Source organism: Pan troglodytes, chromosome 3 (genome assembly GCF_028858775.2).
Source record: "Pan troglodytes isolate AG18354 chromosome 3, NHGRI_mPanTro3-v2.0_pri, whole genome shotgun sequence".
Classification (NCBI taxonomy): domain Eukaryota; kingdom Metazoa; phylum Chordata; class Mammalia; order Primates; family Hominidae; genus Pan; species Pan troglodytes.
The window spans coordinates 160,971,805-160,991,121 of NC_072401.2; the positions used below are offsets into that span (position 1 = coordinate 160,971,805).

General features: G+C 41.1%; 1 protein-coding gene across 9 annotated transcripts in view; it reads left to right on the plus strand.

Annotated features, from left to right (window-relative positions):
• RAPGEF2 (Rap guanine nucleotide exchange factor 2) overlaps window positions 1–19,317 on the plus strand; it is a 257,971-nt gene that overhangs the window by 102,549 nt on the left and 136,105 nt on the right. For all 9 annotated transcript variants that reach the window (XM_009448482.4, XM_054683461.2, XM_054683463.2 and 6 more), the window contains one exon: window positions 3,685–3,768. In XM_009448482.4, coding sequence (XP_009446757.2) covers window positions 3,685–3,768 — 84 coding nt within the window. The remainder of the gene's footprint in view (window positions 1–3,684; window positions 3,769–19,317) is intronic.

Consider the following 19,317-nt stretch of genomic DNA (forward strand, 5'->3'; position numbering starts at 1 on the left):
GATGGATAGGAGGAGAGGAGAGGGGTTTTTCTAGCTTACAACTATTTCCAGAACATCTGTAAAATAAGAGTCACTGTTTTTTGTATTCTTACATTTCTTAACTATGTATTCTTACTTTTAATTAACTTACTTTTCCAAAATCTGAATCCTTAGAAGGGATAACTCAAAGAAATTTTGCTTATCATATGTGGCCTGGCATGTGGTAAATGCTCACTGAATTTAATAAATGTTGAGTGAATGGTCATTCTCTGCAAATGCCTACTAAAGCAAATATAACTCTTGCAAATTAGCTTTGGATTCTTTGGGGAATGTAGAGAAACAGCCTATCTATCAGATAAACAAAATTGTAATAAGTGGTAGAGATTACCACTTACCTTCACATCCTCAAATCTTTCCCATGGATTTCCTGATATAAAGAGTCAACCCTAAATATAGGCTAATCGATGGGTGATAAGGATGCTAGAGCATTCACTGCCACAGTATTTTACCGACTTTGAACACTGGTTGCCTTTCACTTCAAGTGTGTTTTATTATCAGTGCCAGGAGAGCTGAGTTTGTAAGCCTTGTGCTTAATTTGTCCATATTATTTTTGCCTTCAGAGTTGACAGACATGAAATAATTGAAAAGCCAGCTAATGTTTGTTATTTCTCTCTGTCACAGATAATCTAGATCATGGTGCTATTTATTGTACTTTCTAACATGTTAACTCTATTAGTTGTCACTGAATAATTATTTGCATTTAATGATCACAAACTGTTCATTTAATCCTTGCAGCAGCCTAGTAACTTGCCCCAGGCCACATAGTTAGGAAGTGGCAATCTACCTTAATTTCCTATTTTTCTAGATTTTATTTCCTTGGGCCAACGTTTTTTGTGATAAATGGAACACTGTAAAAACAGATTTTAAAAAGTTTACAGAGTATTTTTTTTCCCGCTTTCTGTTTTAGTGTTTCACCATTTGTTATTTAAAAATTATTAAACTAGTTTTGGGTCTCGAATAACAGTTTTACTTGGCATAATTCAGAATTTGAGAATAATGCTGTCATATTAATAAAGACAAATAAGTTTTTTTCACAAACCAAACGAATGATTGCTGGTTGCAAGAGCTAATGATTAAAAACTGAGGAGACAAAAATATGAATTACTCTTTGAAGTACTTTGCATTTTCACTTTAGAAATCTTTTTATTTTTATGGTTCTGCATTCAAACTGAACTCTTTGACAGTGCGTTTCCGTTGTTTTCTTGAGGCATTGCTGTTGAGCTAAGTAGTCATGAATTTGGTGAAGAATGGACTTGGGGGGAAAGATGTTCCACTGCTGATTCACTTTGGAAGCAGATAGCACAGTGAAAGTGATTAGGTGATAGTGATTGACATTATTAAGTAATGTAATTATTCAGAGTTGTAAATAGAATTTAGTGTCTTCTAAAAACTTTTTAATGTCACAATGCAGAAACCAAACAAAACAAGGACTTGGCAGAAATTGCTGAAGACTCCCTTGCAATGTGCATATGGTTCATGGGGATCTGAGAGGAGCATAGTATGCAGCGTCTATGATGTACTCTTGAAAGAAATGGGGTGTGCTCTGTGCTTCCTTTCTACTCCTCCCACTGGCTGGAGTGTGGATGTGGTGGATGAGATTTGGACCTGTCACCCTAGAATATGAGATGGAAGCCATGGGTTGAGGACGGCTGAACCACAAAGTAGAAAGAGTGTGGCTTCCCAATATCGTGGAAACATCTTACCAGTCTTGGACTTCCAGTGTTCAGACTATTTTGTGTGTGAGAAAGAAATGAACTTCCTCCTTGGTTATGTTATGCCATTGCTATGTTTAGATTTTTGTTTTAATAGTAGCTGAGTTTATGTCCTAACTAATAAATTTGATGCAATTGACTATGTATGATAAAATAACTTATTCATGGCAGAGAGCACCATAAACCAAGTCCAAGGGTAAGCAGCAAACTGGGAGAAAAGATATTCACAGCTCATGTTTTCAGAAGGCCAATTTTTATAAAGTACCCCTTGGAAAAAAAAAAGAAATCTCACAATTTTTTTTTTTTTGTTTTTGAGACAGAGTCTCTTGCCATGGCACCCAGGCTGGAGTGCAGTAGCACAATCTCAGCTCACTACAACCTCCGCCTCCCAGGTTCAAGCGATTCTCCTGCCTCAGCCTCCCAAGTAGGTGGGATTACAGGCGTGAGCCACCACAGTGGCTAATTTTTTTGTATTTTTAGTAGAGACGGGGTTTCACCATGTTGGCCAGGCTGGTCTTGAACTCATGACCTCAGGTGATCCGCCTGCCTGAGCCTCCCAAAGTGCTGAGATTATAGGTGTGAGCCACCACGCCCAGCCAAAACAAACAAACAAACAAACAAAAAAAAACCCTCACAATTAATTGGAGACTTAGAGTAATTAGAGACTTAGTTAAAAGTTATGAAGTGATTTTACAAAAAAAAAAAAATAGAAATGACTCATGAACTTAAAAAAGATGGTCTTATAAGAAAAACAAATGAAAAACAAACTGAGATATCATTTTCACCAAGCCGATTGGCAAAACATCCAAAAGCACTAAAGTCACCCTGACTTTGCGAGGCAGCGGCAGCCCATGGCCTTTGCACTCACACTCCTGATCCTCCTTGCCTGTTGCCTGGAATGCTGCTCCCTTCAGGATCCACGTGGCTAACTCACCTCCTTTGCTCAAATGTCTTCTCTATGAGACTTGAATGTAATCTCCATGAGGGCAGGGATCTTTTTGTTGTTGTTCCCTGACATATCCTAAACATCCAGAAAAGCCTTCCACATAAAATTTGTCAATATTTGTTAAATTATAACAAACTATATTAGTAAGGTTGTGAGGAAGTAGGTAGGCATATAAATTGCTAACTACCTGTGGAGGACAGTTTGACAATACCTAACAAGATTACTATGTATGTGCTCCTAGACCCAACAGTTGCCTTTCTTCCAGCTACTACTGTATGTACAAAATTACTATTGCAGTTTTTATTTGTTTTTATATGATTGTATAATATTGAAAACAATGGGAAATGACTATCAGTAGGGGGTTGCTTAAGTCAAATATGGCACATCCATACATGCTTTACAGCAGTAAAAAGAATACTCAAGAAAGCTATCTTTTGATGAAAAGATCTCTAAGAGTTATTGCAAAAGAAAAGAACTGTGTAGAGTGTGCTGTCTTTTCTGTAACAAAGAAGAAAGATGGTGGGAGGGATAAGAATATATGTCCATTATTGTGTGCATATACATAAAGAAATTCTAAAAGAATACCGAAGAAATAGTGGAGAAATGTGAGAACTTGCTAGACAGGGAAAATGATTAGAAATAGTAAGTTTCACTGATAGCTCTGGGTATTTTTTCATTTTATGAAGCAAGTGAAAGTATTTCATGTTCAAAAAAAGTAAAAAAACTTAGAATGGTAGATGCTATAGGTCTAAGGAACATTTGAAACATTTAAATGTACTAATAAATATATTTGGTGTATTTCAGGGATACAAAGTAATTTGTAAAAATGATTTCAGTAGTTGAATAATGGTATTTTTATGAATGTGTTGTATGCTATTCTTTATTATTTTAAAAGTAATATGGGTGCTGCACTTTGTGCTATATGTTTTAATTTTTTGTTGTTGTTGTTATAGGTAACAATCTGATTCTGTTACCTTTTCTTTTCAGCCCCGATGATATTGGGACCTGCTGGTATATCCTTCTTTCTGGTTCCGTGTTCATCAAGGAATCCATGTTTCTTCCAAGAAGCAGGTATTGTATAGACATTCTATAATAGATTATCCATGAAGCTTGAAATTCTTTTGCAGAATTGAGTTCTAAAATTCTTTTCTCTTCCTGTGTTCTCTTCTGCTGATACAAAGCAAGACAGTACTTTAGGGTGTTGATGCATGAATCTTTAAGAAATAACTTTGTTTTGTATATACTTTTCCAATCTCTTTAACAAAGGGCAAGAACAGAAAACATGCTGGTGACATGTGCATTTATTACATGATCATGTCAGCTGTGTTGAGGGCACATTTGCTCCTAGGGAATAAAATCAGCTCAAGATAGCTTAGATAAAGGGGGACGAACTTAAAGAGTATAGCAGGCAGTCTCATAAACATCTAAAGAGAGGCAAAGAAAGTTCATTAAGACCACATGGGACTAGAAATGGAAAGCCAGGGACTTTCATTGACATTTTTTGCTTCTCAAGACCATATGGCCTTTCGTTTTTGCATTTGTCTGTGGATTGGCTACCTGCTCTCTAAGGCTGTTAATTCCTTTCTCCATGTGTCTTTGGCTTGTATGTGCTGACTACTCACGGCCTTATGTCCCTAATGTTTACATTGTTTTGACTGCAGTGCTGGTATTGTCTTTAGATTCCTCAGGATACAATCTGACTGGCCTGGGTTGGGGCGGATGTATTCCTCTGTTCCAACCAGCTGTGGCCAGAAAGGGTTAGGGCTCATCTGTTGCATACATGATTGCCTAGATTCAGGTTCCCCAAGGGTGTCAGCTACTGAGTTTCAGTTGTTACGTTTCTATGTACTTTTCACAAGTAAATAATTTTTACTAAAGGTTTTAAAATTTTAAGTATTTTAAATTACTAAATAAATATTTTATTTGAATCGACTAAAGTACAGGGATTGCCCCTTTCTGTCACTTAGCTCTTCTATAAAAATATTGAAATGTCTTGTTGGTAAATATTCTGAATGGGTTAGGGTCATATTAAGAATCTATTTGAAAGATGTGAACAAATTTTTATAAAAGGTCAGAGTCTGAAACAAGGAGAGGTAATTTTGCACTGTAGAGAAAGATCAGCCTGGGTGTGGTAGCTGACGCGAGTAGAATGGGCTTTTGGTGGCCAGAATGCTAGTGAAGGAGTGCCAGAGGCACGTTGCATCTAATTAAAAATAATCTCGGGTGCGATTCTCATGCCTCTTTGCCCTTCTACTTCTTTGAGGTCAAATTGGCAAACATAGTCTCTTTGGAAAATGGTCACATGAGGGAGGGACGCTCTATTGCCTGCTTGTTTCTGTAGTAGCAATAGTCTTAGAAATGATGCTAGCGTTGGTGGTGGTGGTAGTAGTAATAGAGATAGTAATAATTGTAGTAGTAAAAATAATAGTAATAAAAGAATGACGACAAAATAGCTAAGCTTTTACAGTATTTTCCATTTACCAGGCACCATTTTAAATGTTTTGTATATGTTAAATGATTTCATAACTCTCCTTTGAAGTGGGTACAGTTATTACCTGTATTTTATGAATGAGGAAACGATGGTAATACAGGATGGAGCGTAGTTGTACCTCCTGGAAATCTGCCTAGAAAGCCTAGAGTGACCCTGTGAGCCAGCTTCGATAATTCTAGGAATTCTGTTTTCTGCAGGAATGTCTCCATTGGAATCGTAAAGCTCTTCCACTCCTTCAGACTCAGGACCTACTATTTGGTCCCTTTTTGGAGGTTCTGTCTGACTCTATTTCTGAACTTAAAAGAAGGTGCTGGCAAATGGTATTTAAGCATTGGCATATTTTAAAAATTACATATAATTTAATATAAAAGTAGTAATTACTACATACATTTTCAAAAATAAAGAGAAGAAACATTATCAGCTAAAATCCTGTCATCGAAGATAATCATTCTTTAATAGTATTTTTTTCTCTACACTTACATGCTTGTATTTAAGATCATGCTTTAAATACAATTTAATGTCTTCCTTATTCTGGTTAAAGAATATATGTATTGCCTTATAATATTAAAAATTCTTCATAAAAAGATTTACTCTTTATAACTTCTAGTGCTTATTTAACATTCAGTTATTTGAACTTTCCACAATTTAGTTAATAATTTTAAGGGATACATTTTATTATAAATAATGCTGTAGCAAATGTAATTTGAAATTTATGTCTTAAAAAGAGCACTGATTGTGACTTTATCATCATCTTAATACAGGGTCTGTTGTACAAACTAAATCCATAAGACTGAAACCCTAGAACAGTGAAGAAGCCAGTAGTGGTCGTCTTTGACTACCAGCCATTATCAAGTAGTCAAGTAACAGCTTGTTCTAACTTCTGGAAAGGGAACTTAATGTTCAGAAGACTGCTTGCTATTCTAGAAAAAAGAGTTCTTGCAGTTCACACTTATTTCTTGAGCACATTGGACTCTACGTCTAATTATTTTAAAAGATGACATAAGTTATTCTTTTTCTGGCTGGATGTCAAGTGCTTGCCAGTTAGTACTTTAATAGGGTGAAATAGGGAATGGCGGTTCCGACGGAATGACAAGCCAGTACTATATATAGGTTATTCCTTCATGTTGCACCTGCTGACAGTTTGCACCGTCCAAGTTGTTTGTTTCCTTTGGGGATGTTGCCTTAGGAATAGGACTGAGATTGTTTTAATGAGAAAGAGTTTAATGGTGTTATGTTGAAGATTGGCGTTAGTGATTCAATATATATTTCTCTTCCCAGAAAATATTGAGGTTCTATATGGATTAGGTATTACTGACAGTCCAGTTTATAAAACAACTAGTTTACAGATTATTCTTTACCCCACGTTTTTATCATGTAAGCCTGGAAATTGGTTATCAGTATATAATAAGTCAACCAAGCATTCTCTTGAAAGTGCCAACTCGTTTTGACGGGTAATTCACCTTGAAAGTACCAAAGTAGCTTGAACAGCATTTTTATATTTTTGATGAATTCTTATGAAATTGTTTTGACACATGATTTCATCCGGTGAAAAGGATGATATATATGGCAGAAAATCTGTCATTTGGCTTCCAGATTTAATTAGCCTTATTGAAATCCTCAGTTGACGTTTAAGTCAGCATTTTATGTTTTTGTAATTTTTTTTCTTTTGTTTTTGTTATTTTCCTAGATAGATGAGGGTGGTTTGGGTATGTATTTTCACTTTGGTTGTTTGAACATGAGTATTGTTCCTTGTTAAGATTTGTAGAGCTTATGAATTCCTATGTGACTGTCAGTGACAGCTTGCTCACTCTTCTCCACTTCAAGCAGTTTCAGTGATTATGAATGTTGTTTTTGTGAGTTTTATTTTTAATCTACTAGAAATTTGTCAAGTTTTGAAACATTGATATTTATACAAGTGCCTGTAATGCCACGTATTTTATGTTGTTACATATATTGTTGCCTTCAGATAGAGCTGAACTCTTATTTGAATTACACTTTGTATTGAAGCAAGGTACAATTTATAGTTATTGTTTTCTTAAAAGTCTTATTTAAAATGAATTCAGTTTCTTTGTATCAATGGAAGATTGCTATCAAAGGTAATTTAAGAATGGAGTGTGTGGGGTGAGAGAGAATATTTGCCATAGGTGAATATAGAAACAGTGCAAACTGTGATGTGTTTTTTCAGATCTATGAGTGAAGCAATTGTGGACACTCTGTTGTAAGGTTGTGTGCTGCATAACTTTATGAGGTGCTGATTACACCCATAGTCACTGTAGGTTGATTTATTAAAATAATTGACAGGCAGAGGGTAGTAAGAAGAAGGAGTTTTTCCTACATAATATTTTCAAAGGCATCATTTGCAACAGCTGTGGGGCTAGACAGCAGTAGATGAAGATTATCTTATGAGGTTGCAGATTTAGAAATGGTTTTCTAATGTACCTTTGCTTTATGCTATTGTACATAATGGATAGGAAAACATTGACAATTTTCATTGCCCCTAATTACCCTAAATCAGTATATTTAAAAAATTGTAATAGAAATTGTGGAATTTAAAATTTTGTCTAAAATTACCCCATTCTATGAATGATGAAGCTTATTTCCTAATAAAGTCACAATATGATAATGAACCAACATATTATTTTTTGCCTGCTGACTTCCAGAAGGCTAGGAATTTATTAAAGATAGGTTCAGGCTGTATTTCTAAATGTGTATCTAGCTCTTTTTTTTTTTTTAATTTAATTTTATTTTTATTGATCATTCTTGGGTGTTTCTCACAGAGGGGGATTTGGCAGGGTCATAGGACACTAGTGGAGGGAAGGTCAGCAGACAAACAAGTGAACAAAGGTCTCTGGTTTTCCTAGGCAGAGTGTTTGTGTCCCTGGGTACTTGAGATTAGGGAGTGGTGATGACTCTTAACGAGCATGCTGCCTTCAAGCATCTGTTTAACAAAGCACATCTTGCACCGCCCTTAATCCATTTAACCCTGAGTGGACACAGCACATGTTTCAGAGAGCACAGGGTTGGGGGTAAGGTCATAGATCAACAGGATCCCAAGGCAGAAGAATTTTTCTTAGTACAGAACAAAATGAAAAGTCTCCCATGTCTACTTATTTCTACACAGACACGGCAACCATCCGATTTCTCAATCTTTTCCCCACCTTGCCCCCCTTTCTACTCCAGAAAACTGCCATCGTCATCATGGCCCATTCTCAATGAGCTGTTGGGTACACCTCCCAGACGGGGTGGTGGCCGGGCAGAGGGGCTCCTCACTTCCCAGTAGGGGCGGCCGGGCAGAGACGCCCCTCAGCTCCCGGACCGGGTGGCTGGCCAGGCAGGGGTCTGACCCCCCCCATCTCCCTCCCGGACGGGGCGGCTGGCCGGGCGTGGGGCTGACGCCCCCATCTCCCTCCCGGACGGGGCGGCTGGCCGGGCATGGGGCTGAGTCCCCCACCTCCCTCCCGGACGGGGCGGCTGGCCGGGAGGGGGCGCTGACCCCCCCCCCCACCTCCCTCCTGGACGGAGCGGCTGGCCGGGCGGGGGGCTGAGCCCCCCACCTCCCTCCCGGATGGGGCGGCTGGCCGGGCAGAGGGGCTCCTCACTTCCCAGCAGGGGCGGCTGGGCAGAGGCGCCCCTCACCTCCCGGACGGGGCGGCTGGCCGGGTGGGGGGCTGAGCCCCCCACCTCCCTCCCGGACGGGGCGGCTGGCCAGGCAGGGGGCTGAGCCCCCCACCTCCCTCCCGGACGGGGCGGCTGGCCGGGCGGGGGGCTGACCCCCCCCACCTCCCTCCCGGACGGGGCGGCTGGCTGGGCAGAGGGGCTCCTGGCTGGGCAGAGGGGCTCCTCACTTCCCAGTAGGGGCGGCCGGGCAGAGGCGCCCCTCAGCTCCCAGACCCGGTGGCTGGCCAGGCGGGGGGCTGACCCCCCCATCTCCCTCCCAGACGGGGCGGCTGGCCGGGTGGGGGGCTGAGCCCCCCACCTCCCTCCCGGACGGGGCGGCCGGCCGGGCGGGGGGCTGACCCCCCCACCTCCCGGACGGGGCGGCTGGCCGGGAGGGGGCGCTGACCCCCCCCCACCTCCCTCCTGGACGGGGCGGCTGGCTGGGCAGAGGGGCTCCTGGCTGGGCAGAGGGGCTCCTCACTTGCCAGTAGGGGCGGCCGGGCAGAGGCGCCCCTCACCTCCCGGACAGGGCGGCTGGCTGGGCGGGGGGCTGAGCCCCCCACCTCCCTCCCGGACGGGGCGGCTGGCCGGGCGGGGGGCTGACCCCCACCTCCCTCCCGGACGGGGTGGCTGCCGGGCGGAGACGCTCCTCACTTCCCAGACGGGGTGACAGCCAGGCGGAGGGGCTCCTCACTTCTCAGACGGGGCGGTTGCCAGGCGGAGGGTCTCCTCACTTCTCAGACGGGGCGGCCGGGCAGAGACGCTCCTCACCTCCCAGACGGGGTCGCGGCCGGGCCGAGGCGCTCCTCACATCCCAGACGGGGCGGCGGGGCAGAGGCGCTCCCCACATCTCAGACGATGGGCTGCCGGGCAGAGACGCTCCTCACTTCCTAGATGGGATGGCGGCCGGGATGAGGCGCTCCTCACTTCCCAGGTGGGATGGCGGCCGGGCAGAGACGCTCCTCACTTTCCAGACTGGGCAGCCAGGCAGAGGGGCTCCTCACATCCCAGATGATGGGCAGCCAGGCAGAGATGCTCCTCACTTCCCAGACGGGGTGGCTGCCGAGCAGAGGCTGCAATCTCGGCACTTTGGGGGGCCAAGGCAGGCGGCTGGGAGGTGGAGGCCGTAGCGAGCCGAGATCACGCCACTGCACTGCAGCCTGGGCACCATTGAGCACTGAGTGAATGAGACTCCGTCTGCAATCCCGGCACCTCGGGAGGCCGTGGCTGGCGGATCACTCGCGGCTAGGAGCTGGAGACCAGTCCGGCCAACACAGCGAAACCCCGTCCCCATCAAAAAAACACGAAAACCAGTCAGGCGTGGCGGCACGCGCCTGCAATCGCAGGCACTCGGCAGGCTGAGGCAGGAGAATCAGGCAGGGAGGCTGCAGCGAGCCGAGATGGCAGCAGTACAGTCCACCTTTGGCCCGGCATGAGAGGGAGACCATGGAAAGGAGAGGGAGAGGGAGACGGGAGAAGGAGAGGGAGAGGGAGAGGGAGAGGGAGACGGGAGAGGGAGACGGGAGAGGGAGAGGGAGACGGGCTAGAAAACCTCTAGCTCTTTAGATTATTTGTAAAAGAAGGAGATCGTTTAACTAGGTTTTATGTTAACTCATTGAGTTAGAGTCTTTTTCTGCTAATTTATCAGTCATTAAAAAACCTATTTGCAAAAGGAAAAAAAAGAGTGTACAATTTTTATTTTGTGGGGAGGGAGTTGTGGAGTCTTACTCTGTTGTCCAGGCTGGAGTGTAGTGGCACGATCTCAGCTCACTGCAGCCTCCGCCTTCCACGTTCAAGCAATTATTGTGCCTCGGCCTCCCAAGTAGTTGGTATTACAGGTGCCTACCACCACATCCTGCAAAGTTTTGTAGTTTTAGTGGAGACGAGGTTTCACCTTGTTGGCCAGGCTGCTCTCGAACTCCTGACCTCAAGTGATCCTCCCACCTTGGCCTCCCAAAATGCTGGGATTACAGGTGTGAACCACTGCCAGTTTTTTGTTGTTGTTGTTTGTTTGGTTTTTAAAGAGACAGGGTCTCAGTCTGTCATCTGGGCTTAAGTGCAGTGGCGCAATCTTAGCTCACTGTGGCCTCAACCTCCTAGGCTTAACCCATCCTGTCTCCTCAGCCTCCCAAGTGACTGGAACTACAGGCACACACCAGCATTCCCTGCTGATCTGAAAAATATTTTGGGGGAAAGATGGGGTTCTTGCTGTGTTGCACAGGCTGGTCTCAAACTCCTGACCTCAAGTGATCCTCCCACCTTGACCTCCCAGAGTTCTGGGATTACAGGCATGAGCCACTGCACCTGGCCTGGCTAGATATTTAAGACAGGAACCATTATTGTTATACAGAGAAACTCTTTTTATGTTGGTCACAGTCTTAAAAAATCACTGCTATTGAAATGTTTAATCTGATTTTCTTAATAAAATCAATTTTATCATAGAAGTCTCAAAGGAAGGGCCTTTTAATAGAAATAGTCATGTGTACCATATTTAATCATAAACAACATCTTTATTGCTCTGATAGTTTAAAACTTTTTATATCTTTTATGTAGAACATTTGGAGAGGAATCTCTTCACTTTCTTTTATGTGGTGACCAGGTAGGGACTGTAAGATTGAAGGGAAATTAATCCCAGGGTAGCTATTAGTCTAGGAATTTCCAAGATGCCAATAGGAGGATGATAATTAAGGCTGGAAACCGGAGAGATTAGGACAAAGACTATACAGAGAGTGGAGGCTTCTCATGCATGGACTCTAGGGTCTGAAATACCAGGTTATTTGGGCAGCAGACTTAGTAGGCAAAATAATCTATACTACAAGTGCGTTAAGAAATTTTATCTATCACTGAAAATGTACTGGCAGTGGGAACTGCTGTACTGTGAAGTGCCATGAAAATTGAGGTTTGCTTCAAGGGCCCTTTCCATGCTTATCTATGGATTATCCTGCTCATTTTAAAACATTAATTGAAACTTGCATTGACCACACTCCTACTGTGTGGTCTCTACACTGAGTCCTGGAGTATTCAAAGGAAGCAAGATGATCTACCCCTGCCGTCATGTAACTTAGTATCTGCTTGGGGCGATGAGGCGGTTGCATAGGAAATAGAAAAAATTCCCTGAGTGTCATTGAACAAGTAAGTTGTACGGTGTAAATTGACATGGCAAAGACCATACAGAATGCAAAATCATTTCAAAGACGGGTATTTTAATGTATGTGGAAGGTCATCAAGGGTGGCTCTTAAGGGGGTATTTTTTGAGTTGGGTTTATAATTTAGATTGTTGGAAAGTGGTCAGAAAGAAAATGTGGACATGATAAAGAACATGAGTGATGGCACAGAGATAGGATTCAGTGAGGACAATTCAAACATAACCAACAGCTTGAGTGAGGGCAAAAGAATGAGATCAATTTATCTAGAATGCAAGTGTAGTTTAGGGAGTGAAATAGTTACAGAAGCATTGGTAATAGTGGCATTGACGAGAGCTCTACTTTACAAAGCTGTATAACTTGGTTGGAAAGCTGGGACTGTTGGTAAATTAGGTCTCAGGTAACATTGGCAGAAGGTTGAAAGAAACGTGCATATCATGTATTTGCACCACGTTGACTGTGTCCATTTACAATTAGTGCTTCTCCTTCATTGATACCAACTGTATCCATAATTTAAAAATTAAAATTGTGCTGTGGTACTCTTAATAATCACATTTTAAATTACAGCTGGCAGTTATAATGAGAATAAGTGGAGAAACAGGACATTTAACTAATCAGTTTGGAGAGGCTGAAATACTATTCTCATTATGATTCACATGACAAACAATGAGCTACTTGAGTTTAAAAATCGCAGGCCTACTTTCTGCTTGCCGGTGCTACGTGATAAGTTAAGTGATTGCTCTGAGAGCTTGCAAGTTTTTTTTTAGTAGTGAAAGGAGGTAAAACAATGGATGAGTGGTTCTATATGTGGCAGAGACTGAAGACAAATTTACTTGTTTGTTTTCAAGTGGGATTATTTATTTTAATTTTGATTTTGATTTTAGATTTAGGGGGTACACATGCAGGTTTGTTACAAGGGTATATTGCTTGATGCTGAGATTTGGGTTTGATTGAACCCATCACCCAGATAGTGAGCAAAGTATACAATAGGTAGCTTTTCAATTCTTGCCCCCTTCCTTCCTCCTCACTCTTGTAGTCCCCAGTGTTTGTTGTTGCCATGTTTATGTCCATGAGTACCTAACGTTTAGCTCCCACTTATAAGTGAGAACGTGTGATACTTGGTTTTCTGTTTCTGTGTTGCGGCCTCCAGCTCCATCCATGTTGCTGCATAGGACGTGATTCCATTCTTTTTTAAGGCTAGTAGCATTCCATGGTGTATATGTACCACATTGGCTTTATCCAGTCCACCACAGATGGGCACCTGGGTTGATTCCATGTCTTTGCTATTGTGAATAGTGCTGAGATGAATGTGCAAGTGCAGTTTTCTTTTTGGTAGAATGATTTCTTTTCCTTTGGTTATATACCCAGTAATGGAATGGCTGGGTCAAATGGCAGTTCTATTTTTATTTCTTTGAGAAATCTCCAACCTGTTCTCCACAATGTCTGAGCTAATTTACATTCCCACCAATAGTGTATAAGCGTTTGCTTTTCTCCACAGCCTGGCCAGCATCTGTTGTTTTTTGACGTTTTAATATAGCCATTCTGACTGGTGTGAGATGGTATCTCACTGTGGCTTTGATTTGCATTTCTCATAATTATTGATGTTGAGCATTTTTTCGTATGTTTATTGGCCACTTGTATGTGAAGACAAATTTAAGTGTTTCTTATTTCATGTAAAGAGCTATATAGGATTAGAAAATCATATTCTTGAAAGAGCACACATTTGTTATAAGTCATGCAATATCTTACTGGAGATGCCTTAAGGAGTATGGCGTTTTAAAAATAACTCACTAGTGAATTATGTTACAGAAGGGTAACTTTATTGGACATTAAACATATCCAAAAGGCATAAAGATAAGTGAGGGATGGAGTTCTGGAAGTTGTATATTCACGTAAGATTTACTTTCAGGTATTGGCAAAAATCACAGCTGGAGTGCAGATTAAGCATGGTAGGAGGGTGGTGATTGGAGAAGGAATGGAGGGGAAAAAGGAAAAACTACAAATCATGTTAAAACTGTCCTCATTGAGTTTTACAAGTAATATACTGGTCTTATATATACCCTTTCCTCCTACCGTGGGAAAATATCACTAACTTGTAATAGGATTAAATGAGGCAATACGTAAGCTTTTTAGACATTTTCTTTATAGACAACATTATTAGAAGTTGTTGGCCTGGCGCAGTGGCTCGTGCCTGTAATCCCAGCACTTTGGGAGGCTGAGGCAGGCAGATCACCTGAGGTCAAGAGTTCAAGAACAGCCTGGCCAACATGGTGAAACCCCTTCTTTACTAAAAACACAAAAAAATTAGTTGGGCTTGGTGGCACAAGCCTGTAGTCCCAGCTACTCGGGAGGATGAGGCATGAGAATCTCTTGAACCCGGGTGGCAGAGGTTGCAGTGAGCCAAGATCACGCCACTGCACTCCAGCCTGGGCAACAGAGCGAGACTCCATCTAAAAAAAAAAAAAAGTCATTTTCTTGAAAACCATAAGACTTTATTCAATTCATATTTGGAATGGCCTAAAGTTAGATGATGGGAGAATTAGGGCTACTAAGTGTGTAAGAACTGCTTACCTTAGGATTTGTCTTGTGCAACTCATTATCATGTTATTTTTGCAGAAGCAGGTGATTGGGCCCTCTAATTGGCCAGTTAATGAAAGTACTAGGTTAGGCAGGGAGCCATCTGTTTTAACCTAAAAATGTTCAGTTTGATCTATGCATATATGTATAACTGAATCTACAACTGAGTTAAAATATACACATGTGCATAAATATATATTTGTTTGTGTGTATGTGTATCAGTTCATCCTCTAGGACTTGACTCTGTTCCCTAAGTCTTCTGCACTTATTTACCCTGCACCTAATCCAGCAACAGGTATAAAAAACTGACATAACCGTATTAGTTTTACAAAGCATAACCTATGCTCATATGATAACCTATGAGCATAACCTTCATAGGTTATCAAGTTTATCAAGAATGGGCAGTATATGTATTGTTCTTTTTAAGATATTAATGTGTAAAACCTAATCACTACAAGGGATAGTGTCCCAACTGTATCCTTTTTTTTTTTTTTTTTTTTGAGACGGAGTCTTGCTCTGTTGCTCAGGCTGGAGTGCAGTGGTGCGATCTCAGCTCACTGCAAGCCCCGCCTCCCGGGTTCACGCCATTCTCCTGCCTCAGCCTCCCGAGTAGCTGGGACTACAGGCACCCGCCACCATGCCCAGATAATTTTTTGTATTTTTAGTAGAGACGGGGTTTCACGGTGTTAGCCAGGATGATCTTGATCGCCTGACCTCATGATCTGCCTGCCTCAGCCTCCCAAAGTGCTGGGATTACAGGCGTGAGCCACCGCGCCCAGCCATAACTTTATCTTTGAAGAATTGTTTACCAAAAGGATTATTAAAAGTTATGAGCAAAAATGACCAGAACTGATTTCTAAAATCAGACATTACTCCAGGTTATTAGTCATGTCTTTTCAAGAGATTCCTTACCTTAGTGCTTAGTCCGTACTAATGAGCTCTTTTATCCTGACTTCTGTCCTAAACTGCTCACCTGCAATGTTTGATATGCGTATACTTCTATCTTATTTGTCCTACAAATATTATTGATTGCTTCTTATATGCTTGCTTAGAATGTGGTGCTGAACTAAAAGAGATCCTCCTCATGTGCTATCAAAGCCAAGAGATAAAAAGTGTTTTGAGAAGGGTCACTTTGTCTAGTGCTGCAGGGACATTCAATAATGAGAGACATAACCTTTGGATTTAGCAACATGGGAGTCCTATGTGACCTAACAGGACTAGTGTTAGTGGAGTGGTAGAGCTGGTTGAGGAGACAATGGGGAAAGAAGAATTGGTGAAACAGAAAATTTCATCATATCAAAAAATTTCATTGTGAAGTAGAGCAGGGTGGTGGCTAGGACTTGTAAAGTCAAGAGGGGTTTGTTTCTTCAAAGTTAGGAGACACTAGCACGTGTTTGTGTGTTGATGGAAATGATCCAGTTGAGAGAGGTACAAAGGTGATACAGGACAGAGGGGAGGTACTTGCAGAAGTGGATGAAATTCCCACAGTGGGGTGGGATGGGGTGGGGGAGGTGTTAGCTTTTGAGAGAGCGAAAGCACTTCATGCTCTTTTATAAACTTAGGATAAGAGATGTAGGTCAGTTGGTAGATTTGGGAATTCCGTGATTTCCTGCTGCCAAACATAAATCCACACTCCTTGGCGAGACATACAGGACAGCTCAAAGTGCTTCCAGCTTGCGTTGCTTCCAACACGCTCTACAGTTACTGATCGCTGTGGTCTGGACATACTTTTGTCTAAGCTGTTCTGTCTGTCTGGGATATCCACCACATTGTTATCACCTTCCCCCTACTCTGTGAATTTCTTTGGGAAGTCTACCCTTGTATTCCTGTTAGGGTTAATCATTCCATATGCATACCAAGCTGTGAGATTTTCAAAGGTGTGGGTGGGCTCTATTATTCATCTTTGCTTCCCCAGTGCCTAGGACACAGCAGGCATTTAATAAATGTTTGCTGAATTCTGTTGGGTCAGAATTATATTTTTAACTTGCCCTTTAAAAAAATCACTTTAAAAAGTTTGACAATATTATGATAACATATTCCCTTTTAGAAATAACTTTTCAGTAACCTACAATTTATTTAATGTCAGGTTGATATAGAGGAGAAAATCAGGGAAAAGAATGAGGTTGCAAGGTAATGGAAGGAGGAGTCTGGGGAAAGCGTATGAGAAATTGATATTGTTCGACCCTTGCAGGGGTGTAGAAGAGGAAAAAAGGCAAATGGTGTTGGCTGGATATTGGTTTTCTTACTGTGTTAGTTGTAATCAGTTTTGGTTGCAAAAACCAATTGCAACAACACAGTAGGACCCAATTTTTCTCTCACAGAAAAGGACCCTGGGAGTGGATGGTTCAGGATGGTTTGGTGGTGGCTGCAAAGGTGAAAGGTTACAGGCTTCCACCCGTCTTCTCTGCTTGTGCTAGCATGTGGCTTGCATTTTCAGGGTCAGTTCGTAGCACAGATGGCTGCCAAACCCCAGCCATCATGTCTGCATTGAAAGCTAGAAGCAGGAGGAAAGGCAATAGAGCAAAGTTACCTTTTCCATTCAAGACAGATTCCTTGAAGTGTCATTTCTATTTGTATCTCATTGTACAGAATGTGGACAATAGTAGTCATGTGGCTACTTCAGGCCACCCAGGATCCTGGGATATGTAGTCTTTTACTCTGCAACGTGATGTGCCCTGCTAAACATAATAATATAAAAACTATCCTTCTAAGGAGAAAGAGGAAAATGGATATTGGGGCAGGGAACCCACGGTCTCTGTTACACCTGCTGTTCAGTTTTCCCCCTCACTCTCAGAGTGCATTAATTGCCTATGCTTACATTCTACATTGGCTTAGCCACGCTCCTTTAGCTCTTATATCATCTGTAATTCCTATTTGTCCTACTGAAAGTTGACTCAAGTCCTGGTGTTCCTGTGACATATATAAGGCAAAGGCTTAAAGATCTTAAGGAAGTGCTGGGAGAGAATTCCAAATAAGGCAAAGAAAATGATGAAACAAATATCAACTTGGTTCAACTAGAGTTGATGATATTGAAGGGAAACTTTAGTTACACTAGTTTTAAGTATATTCTACTTTAAATGTAAAATAAGGTAGGTCTCTAAAGAAGTAAAGTGAAATATGTAAATAGTCACAGTGGTATATATTAAAATATTCCCCCTTCGGATATTAGTCATACTTTCTGCTTCAGTATGAAATACCTTCATCCTGGAACACTAACATGATTTTTAGCATCATTTAGAACCCTCTTTCCTCTTGTACATCATATTCTGATGTGATACCTGATGCACAGAGCAAAGCTGTTCTCTAGAGAGAGAGAGGGTTCAATTGCTGGATCAAGTTGGGAATTTGGTTGCTATAACTACAACATCGCAGATGTGCTGTACATATAAATGCAGGCTTCTGTGGCCTTTGGAACACTGGGATTGGTAGTGTCTTAACACAGTAAGTAGCCGTAAAGAGAAGGACTCATATTTTTTGTGTGTATAGTTGATGGAGTTCCACAGGTCACCTGGTGCTTCAGGTGTTCAGTTAGGGCATTGTTTGTGATCCTTGCTATAAATGAGTGTGTGATGGTTCATCCCAGAAGTCCTGTTTGCAGTGATGTTTATATTTCTCTTGAAGAAATAAATAATACTATATTTCATAAAGATTTTAGAGTCTGATGTTTGTGTCAATGAAACACAGTATTGTTTTTCTCTGGAAAATGTTTCAGTTGGTTACCCACTGCTAAGTGCTAAGGAACTCATAACTCTTGTCTGTGCCCCGGTTGTTTTTGGAGAAGGGATAGAGGGATGTGTGAGTTACTGTTTCACTTGTATGAATTCAGGGTGTATCTTAAAATAACATAGCAGCTAAATTTGTTTTTGTTTAAGAAAGTGTACTGTCTGTATTGGGGTCGCTAACAGAAAATAACAAGAGTAAGAATATGGTTAAAAGAAGGATTGATATGTGAAGGAAATTATACTCTGGGAAATTGGAATGTCATTATTAAGATAAAAATGTCCAATTAATCATAGTTCAGGGACCCTTTTATTATGAGTTGAATTATATATATATATATATTTGAAGACAAGAAAATCATATTTTGAAATGTTGAAGGTGACTTTATTCTGTATTATGTACCCACTTACTTTTTTCCATGTATTGTAAACTGTTTGATAGTACTCATTGAAATAATAAAGTGAAGGAATAGCTTAGATATTTATATTATTGCTTTTTTAAGTGTAAGAATTTAAATGTCATATGGTTTTTAAAAGGATCTGCAGTTATTTTTTATTACCAATTAGTATTTTGAATTGTGAGTCCAAAATATTTAAAATACTGTCTTAGATGTTTCTTACTTACGGCGTTATAGGGGTTACATATTTTTGCTATTAAATAGAAAATAGAATTTCTGCTATCGTGTGTTCATGTATTTAGAGAGCTACACAAACATTAAATCACTGTTTTCTTAGTTATACTTCTATCTACTTTATTGAGTCAGATATTTCAAGATAATCTATCTTAACCTTATCTTTTCTTGATGGCTTACCTTTTCATGTTTTATAACTAGAAATTGCTTAGAATGTAAGTGTAATTTCCTTAAGATAACTTTGCTATTAATTAAACATTTTCAGATAGTTTTAAAAATGAGGGCAGTGGTTAAAATTTGTCAAACACATTGTTGTGTTTTATTATTATTTTATGGATCATTAGGGTAAATTTAGAAAACAGTCATTAGGCAGACTTAATTCAGTTTTACACATAGAAAAA